The sequence below is a fragment of the Atta colombica genome, unplaced genomic scaffold (assembly GCF_001594045.1).
Source record: "Atta colombica isolate Treedump-2 unplaced genomic scaffold, Acol1.0 scaffold2, whole genome shotgun sequence".
In the NCBI taxonomy this organism is placed as follows: Eukaryota; Metazoa; Arthropoda; class Insecta; order Hymenoptera; family Formicidae; genus Atta; species Atta colombica.
In genome coordinates, this window is record NW_017259293.1 from 1,207,749 (window position 1) to 1,216,809 (window position 9,061).

The window sequence follows — 9,061 nt, forward strand, 5'->3', positions numbered from 1 at the left end:
TTAATATAGTTTATTTTGTAATGTTATATCATATATATTTATTGTAGATGGAGAATTTGCGAGTAAAACACAAGAAAAGAACAGGTAATAAATTATATATTTTGTATTTTTAATAAAAGATTTAATGTGTAATTTTATACTTTTAGCTATATGAAATCTGCAGAAACATTGCCAATTATTGTTGATAACGTTGATGACGTGGATGCTAGTTAACGTGGATGCTGTAAGTTTTAATTATAAATTACATTAAATCGAATGTAGATTTTTATTATTATATTTGTGTAGACTAATATTAATTTTCATCAAATATTTTACTTATTTAATATTTAATCCTGTAAGGCCCAGTATACAGAATTAAGTACATTCACTTTGAACTTTTATATTGACACTTTTATATGTTTATATTGACATAGTAGTGACTTTGTATAATACTGTATAATGTTCCTAATACTTACTAATTGCAATTAGAATTGTTATTCCAACATAAAAAATAAAAGTATTTTCACTAAATAAACCTATAGTGATTATTTGCAGAGCAAATTCACTGACTTGATTTTGATGTGTAACATGTTATTCATTTTGTATACATATTATTGAAAATATCTATTAAAACAATTAGAATAGCTAAATAAGGGAGGTTCTAACTCATGGGACTAGAGGGGAGCGCGGGGGATACTCGATGGCACGAGGGGAAGGCGTGGGGGGTATTCGCGCGGGGAAGGGGAAGGCGCGGGAAGGCCCTGGCGCTATCGTTGTCGTCGCCGCCGCCGTCACCGTCGCTGTAGTCGCCGTCGCGATCGCCACTGCCGCTGCCGCCGCCACCACCGCCCGCCACCTATCGTCATACTACCATCCTTTCCAAAAAAATGCGTAAATAACAAGAGTTCACGTTTTTTTATTAGTGCGTTGAGATAAAGGATAAGGAATAGAAGAAAATACATATGTAGTAAATGCAAACAAATATCTTTTTATTCACATTACAATTATTACACTGATTTTTTTCTCATTTTTATTATATTTTTTTCGATCGACACAGCGTTCGAATGCAATTGGTGGCTCGAACATCGCTAGCAACGCTTTCTGGAAAAAGAGAACGAAAAATTTTTACTACTATTCGCTTTTTCAGCTGAGAATAAAAATGCATTAGCACTAGTCTAAATGCTATACTTATGGCTTATATTTTGATGAAGTTGATAATGATGATGATGAGGAGCACGTCGGCGATTTTGATGCTTTTTCACCAGGACATTCTCAATATCTCGCTTTCTCCCTCAATGCTGAACTTGGTGGATCTGGTGACAAGGATTCTTTGCGTTCGATCGATTTTCGACATATATATTCTTTTACTCGATCCATGTTTTATCGCTTGTAATCGAAGTTTACAATTGAATGAAAAAAAGCTATATATATTGTTTATATAATACTGTCAGATCAACGACACTGTCATGTCGCTACGCATTAAGAGAAGCGTTGGTATTGTTTATATACTAATGAGATGAAAAATATAAATCAGAACCGCTCGCGATGCTGCCTTATCTACTTTTAAAGAAAGTGTAGTCCAATAGGCAAAGGAACAAAGAAGTGTTACAAATGAAATATATGATGTGTTATAAGCGTTTAGTTCCACAGATATCCTGGAAGACGAACGAAATCGATCGCTTCGGTTATTGACAATAAGAATAATGGAAAAAGTATGGCAACCATCATACGAACGTTGAGAACATAGCTAACGTAGCCGAGTATATTAAAAACATGGATCCGGAACAGTTCACGAATATCAGAGACAAAGTGTTCGAAGTATTCGAAGAAATGGAAGTATTTTGAAGAAATAAAGATTCCGACGAAGAAATGTTATCCGACGATACTAGTTCTGTGATATGAGCGAGTATGAAATCGATCGTGTAGAAAAATTCGTGCTCCAGAATCCGTATGCTGAATGTTCGTACTAAGCACTGTATGATCCACAATTATTATACAACGGGTGATGCTTTAACTGTATGCACAGCATACATGATTCATAGAGCCGATATTAACGATGTAGGAATGTATCATGTCAGGGAGCATGAGACCGGTTCTTTCGATAGGCTAGACGACAGGTCGTGCACGAATTGCAGAAAACTTTTGTACAGATTTGCAGAAAACTTTGTACTTTTATTCTCGTGCGCACTCTGCACACATTGAAAAAAAACTATTGTGAACAGTATTGGAAAATATGTGGGAAGACTGTAATGTAGATGATGTGCTGTATGTTCTCGGTAATCCAAAAAAGAGACACAGGTGTGCGAATATCGCCGGTGCAATTCCTACGCGATCGAGAATTAGGTATACGTGATGAGAAACATGGAATAGTTATTAAAGAGTCCATTTCTGACTGGTCTTTACTCGCGCAACAGAAAGTGTACTTATGGTTACGAGACACATATTACACGCACGATGAGTATGAAAAGAGACATTGGTGGAATTATATGTCAATGTAATAAAGGACGATTATTATTGGGCAAAGAAAATCGCAGATAAGAGCCAAGGTTGGTGCATTAAGATTCCCGCGGGTAATGAAAAGTGTGTCGAATTGTTGATTATTGATATATGGATGGAGTTTCGTGATCGCGATCTTGCACTAAAACTGTATTTCAATAAATGCTTTGAGTGTGAACAGTGCACTTTCGCAAACAAACATAATGAAAAGGTGTTAAAACATTATGACATTCTAGATATGTCACGGTGTTGCAACGTGTATGAACGAGCAAATGCTCCGTGGAAGAGTGCGACGTGATCTAAAGACTATGAAAAAAACATGAAAAATCATGAGCGAGCGGAACGTGAATTGCTGGAGCAGTGCGGCCAGGTCGTTACTCTGGTGGAATGTTTCGCGTGACTGCAACGATGTGACGAGTGCATTGAGCGGCTAGAAGAACTTTGTTGTGCCAAGCGTTCGCGCCTCGCCGTTGGACACAGACAATCCGCGGTGGCGAGGATCGCGCGATGCAAAGGACTCGCGGATGCAAAGTCGCAATTGGAGCGATGTTTCGTGCACATTGGTGGCGAGTGGTGAGTATGCGAGTGGCAACAAAAGATCTCTTGTCTGGCGAGAGATCGACTCCGCGAGAATCGTATATTGACAGATGCGGTGATAAACTCTAATCACATCGAACTGGCGATTTTTAGAAGACTAGCAATGTAATTCTAGAACGAGTGCGCTGTAGAAAGACACGGTAATAAACACCGTGTTCAATGGTGAATTCGCGACGAAAAATAAAACGTGCTAATAAGAGCATAATTACAAAGAACAGCGAGATATACCGATATACCGATTAGCGCGTGGTACGAGCAGCATGTCATCGAGTCTATCCTAGCATCGCTCGAAGAATTCCAGGAACGCGACAGCGGGTCAGCATTGTCACGTGTATTGAATTTGACTATCAATATGAACAAACTAAACTCAAACAAACAACTCCTTTGCGCGCGGGATGTCACATCGAAGTGCCACGAGAAATAGCGGCGAAACGAGCGATGAGTTCGTACGATGGACAATGCATGCTTCGCGTGGTTGGTAGTCATCGCTCTGTACCCAGCTGAAAAGTATACAGAGCGGGAATCGTCGTATCCGCATTATATGACAGTATTGAATCTCACAAACATTGAGTTTCCAATGATTTTAAAAGACATTTTTAAATTCGAACAGTTGAATGCGGTGTCAACATGTACGGCATTGAAAATGGACAGGTCCTTCTTCTGCGGCTCATTGATGACAAGAAGGAGAAGCACATCAATCTCCTGTATCTATAAGATTCACGCAACGTCAGCCTTGTCCACTTTGAATGGATCAAGAACCTGTCGCGTCTCGTGAGATCGCAAATTACTTGGAACAAGAACAAGAAGTTTTCTGCGACCGGTAAGTATAATAAGAAAAGTTGTTAAAAAAAAAACAATATTTAAAAAAAAACAGTAAAAAGAAATAGTGAAAAATGATTTCTCTATTATTTACAGATGCCTTCATTATTTTAATACGAAATGAAAAATTGCAGTCGCACGCAATCGATTGCTAAAAGATCAACGACTGCGCGATCAGACTGCCGAGCGTGGATGACAAGTGGCTCGAATTGGGAACCACTGCAGTAAGGAGCGCGTTCCATCGTCTACGTTGACTTAGAATGCATTCTACGGAAAATAAAACCTGACAAGGAAGATGCGTCATTGTATACGTATCAACAGCACGAGATATTTAGTATAGGATACTACGTGCGATACACATACGACGACGCGTTATCGTCGTATCACTTCCTTCGCCATGAAGACTGTATAGCGTGGTTCGCGCGACAACTCAACGATTTGACGCATGGAGTGAAAAATATCGTATCCGCTAATATGCCCATGAGAACGTTGTCGAAAAAACAATGGGAATGTATCGTAACGCGATGCCATATTTATGAGAAACCGTTCGCGTCGAACGACACGCGAATTCATGATCATTATCTCACCGATAGACATCGCAGTCCAGCGCATTCAAATTGTAAATTATAAAAATTCATTCTATATTCCAGTCGTATTTCACAATTTATCGAGTTATGACGCTTATTTTATAATTAAGGAAATTGCTATCGCATACGATGGACAGATGTATTACCGATAACGAAAGAAAAATATATTTCACTCACTAAACATGTCGATGAGCACCAAAGACAAAAATGAAAAGAATTTTCAGAAAAATGGTGTAAAATTAAGATTCTTTCAAATTTCTAAATGCAAGCCTCGATAAATGGCGTCTCGACAAAGATAAATTAAAAATTCTATGTTCCGAATTTTGCAAGCTCAACTTTTCTCAGGAAAAGATGTCTTTCCGTGAGAGTACATTGACTGCGTCGAAAAATTGCAGGACGTGTGCTTACTACCGCGTGAATTATTTTTCAGTTCGTTGACAGGCGATACCGAGAGCGATATTCGAGAGCGATTATGCTCACGCCATGAACGTATGGCAGCGATTCTCCATCCGAACGCTCGGCGAGTACAGTGATTTGTACTTGAAAACTGATGTCTTGTTATTAGTCGATATTTTCGAAAATTTTCGTAATAGTTGCATCGAGAGTTATTGTCTCGATCCCGCGCATTATTATACATTGCCAGGTTTTACGTGGGACGCCATGCTGAAACATGCGTGTAAGATTCGACATTGATATGGTCATGTTCATCGAGAGGAGTATACACAGCAGTCTCAATCAATGTTCTAGCAGATACGTGCACGCTAATAACAAGTACATGCGTTCATTCGATCCATCAAAACCGTCGTCGTACTTGATGTACTACGATGTGAATAATCTGTATGGATGAGCGATGTGTCAACCTTTACTATACGCCGAACTTCGATGAGTTGAAGACTGCGAACTTTGATGTGAGCGCGATCGCTCCAGATTCATCCGGTTATACTCTCGAAGTCGATCTCGAGTATCCTCACCACGATCTGCACGATCGATACACCTACCTTTCTGTCCAACGCGCGATAAACCGCCAGGCAAGCGCGAAGATAAACTTCTAGCGACATTGTATGATAAATAGCGTTACATCATCCACTGTCGCAACCTTCAGCAATGTACTCGTCACGGTCTTCGCGTAACAAAGATCCACCTGGTGCTACAATTCGCTCAATATCCATGGCTCCGCGATTACATACATTGAACTTAATACATAATTTAGAACGCGTGCAAAAAAAATGATTTTGAAAAAAATTTGTATAAACTAATGAACAACGCGGTATTCGGTAAGACCATGGAAAATATGCGCAATCATGTTAATGTAAAATTAATAACAAAATGGGATGAACGGTACGGCGCGGAGGCAATGATCGCGAAACCGAATTTTCACAGCCGCAGTGTCTTTGCAGAAAATTTGATCGCCGTCGAAATGTGCAAACTCGAGATAAAGTTCGACAAGCCGATTTACGTGGGTATGTGCATACTCGATATATCGAAAGTCTGCTTGTATGAATTTCACTACGAGTATATGTTACCATTGTTTCGCAACAAATGCAAGATCATGTACACCGACATGGACAGTCTCATTTACTATATAGAATGCGAGGACGTTTACGAGACTATGAAACGCGATATCGCTAGATTCGACACAAGTGATTATCCGGCAGACAACGTATACAATATGCCTCTCGCGAACAAAAAAATATCCGGCTTGATGAAGGACAAAAATAATGGTGCGATAATGATCGAATTGGACTGAGAGCGAAGATGTACGAGAGAATAGACGGCAAGAAGGACACTAAAAAGGTGAAAGATGTAAAGAATCACGTCATAGCGTGATAACGTTCGATGATTATATGCGATGTTTGAACGAAGAGATCAAAATGACTCGCCGTCAATCATGTATACGATCTAAATTACACGAGATGTACACGATATTCGAATCGAAAATCGCTCTGAGTTCATACGACGACAAACGATACATCATACCGAACTCGACGGAGACATTAGCATGGGGGCATTGGCGGATACCTTTGTAATGTATGTTACTATTGTCTTACTTATTATAATTTACACTTTTTTTCACATTTATACAAGTATTATTAGCATGTTTTTATGTAATAGCATTTATTATTATTAGTATTATGATTATTGTACTTTCACATAATACATATCGTATGTTTTTAACATTTATTAGGTTCGTGGCGTTTTTCCCGTTAGATGGCATTAAAAAAATGGCACGAACTTTTTCCCATACCTAATATATACTATTAGTATTTCAATTTACATTTTGTATCCCATATTTTTTATCATTTATGCGTATCACTATTATGTATTATTATCGTTATAATTTACACGTAATGCATGTTTTTTAAATTTATATAAGTATTACTATGTTTTATATACCATTTATTATATATTACTATTATTTTTCATTTCACGTATCGTACATTTATATCTGTATACTCCAAAACGAAGATGGAAAGGATAATAAAAAAAAATTTTATATATTTATATTGATATATATTTTTTATATGTAGAAATAAAATATATGAATCAAAATTTTATCAAATAACATTGTTTTTGTGTACCCATGAATTGTGCGATCCATCGAATCCCAGCCACTTGACGTACACCTTGTCTACTTTCTCCACGAGATACACATTCGGATGAGTAGCGCAACGCAATTCGTGCTCGTAAAACGCTCCAACGACGGATTTTTCGTGATGATCCTCGAGTAAATAGGTTACGGGATTGTTACGCTGCACCTTAATGATTGTAAACACCTCGGTGGTCCAATTTGGCGTGTAACCCTTCTCAAAAATCGTCTTGTACTTGCTCACGCGTACCAAATCGCCTACTTTGAATTTTACAGAACCCGCAATCTTTATCGCACTGTACACTATGTCCAAGAGTTTTCGACAATCGCGGGAGTTACATCGGCGGGTCGCATGCCGATGCTTGCGCGCTTTGTAATCTGACACGAGACGCTGCAGCTCGTCGTACCTACTTGTAATTATCATTGAGCGTAAACATCTTCCACATGTCATTCTTGAGTGTGCGATTTAATTGTTCGACCACTGACGCTTTCAACGTCGAATATATGGAATAATGATTAACATCATGTTTTTTAAAGATTTTCTGCACATTGGTGTTGTAAAACTCTTTCCCCATTCGTTTGTAAATTTTTCGGATATGTTCCACTCTCTCGAACGATCTTAGCGATTGCCGTCTCGCTTCCACCTTTGCTCTTGAGTGGTACGGCCCACGCGTACTTGCTCAATACATCGATGACAGTGAGTATGTAGTGGTGACCTCTGTTGAAGTCTGAATGCACTTCAATCACATCAGCCTGCCACAAATCGTTGTATCCTCGAACTATGACGCGCCTTCGCGGAAAATTTTTTCTCGCCGGAGTGTGCAATTCCTCGACGAGTCGACTTTTCTCGGAGCTACTTTTTTCTCTCTTTTTCATGATTCAACGCGTAATACAGAGTACAAGAAAATAATGTATTTTTTTTCGATGGTGTCACTCGACTGATTCGTTTCATGGTGATTTAATTTATATATAATAAGACCGGCTTCGCGAAGTTCCTCGATGATCGACAGCATCTCGTTATCGTGAGCGTTGTTGCCGCTCGGTGCGAAGCATCGAGCAATCGTAGACGATCCACCAGTTCGTTGGGATCATCGCAATGCACGTAATCAATCGCGTTGTCATTCAATATCATTGCATGAGGTAATTTCTTTCCAGATTTCTTCTTCTGTTTCTTGGGTGTGATCGACATCAACGGCGCTATTACGTATTTATACTTGTATCCCTTGTTGCTCAATAATCGGCCCTGCTTGTGTACATCTTCGTCGCCAGTAGCATGCTCTTGTACTTGTTCATACTTATTCGTCTTCCGTGTAGAGGAGATCATCGGGAATTCTCTTGAAAATCAACTCGTAAAGACCGGATGTATCGGCGTATCGTACCGTCGATAATTGTATTGTTTGCGTCATCCACATCGAAACGTTTATATTTAATCAGCCCATCCTTGTAAACGCTGTGATCTATATCGCTCTCTTTATCTTGCGTTCTCCTCAGGACAGCCTCGACGTACTTTTGACCCAGCGGGCTCAAGCCGACTCGTAATGCCTCTCGAAACGTCTCCGACATTTGCAGCTGATTTTGAACCTTCGTCGCTAGCGAGTCTTCTGTCGTTCCGAAAACATTGTCCAACGACTCTATCGTCGGTATGATTTTGGTACGCGGTGTGGAGGTACACGATCATGCAATCGATCATCAGATTTATTTGGAGTCGCGGAACGCTCGAACATCTCGCTCATTTTTTTTTCCTCTTCTTGTTCCTCCTTCTTCTCACGTTTAGAGAAAGACGCTGCATCTTCGTCGAGCGACTCTCTCTTTGTCGCGCGCACACCGGGGCTGTCGACGAAAAGTCGCAATGGTTCGATAAGAGGTTTAAAATGTCTATCCAATGCGATGCCCTCCTCGATTCTACCAGTCTTCAGAACGCGATGTTTCTTGCGGATCGACTTGCTCGTCTTCTCGATCTCCCTCGCGATTTTTTCATACACACGCACATCTTTCA

The 9,061-nt window shown here is 39.6% G+C and overlaps 1 protein-coding gene and 1 pseudogene across 1 annotated transcript; one reads left to right on the forward strand and one right to left on the reverse strand.

The window, feature by feature from the left end:
* Positions 1-1,243: 1,243 nt before the first annotated feature.
* LOC108687077 lies at positions 1,244-8,628 on the reverse strand (annotated as a pseudogene).
* Positions 5,261-6,478, forward strand: LOC108687081. Its single transcript, XM_018192684.1, has one exon. It carries the CDS (start codon positions 5,734-5,736, stop codon positions 6,223-6,225), a length of 492 nt encoding a protein of 163 aa, XP_018048173.1. The 5' UTR covers positions 5,261-5,733; the 3' UTR covers positions 6,226-6,478.
* Positions 8,629-9,061: the final 433 nt, after the last annotated feature.

Coding starts and splice junctions, on each gene's coding strand:
- LOC108687081 (XM_018192684.1), top strand. CDS start 5,734: ATGAACAACGCGGTATTCGGTAAGACCATGGAAAATATGCGCAATCAT.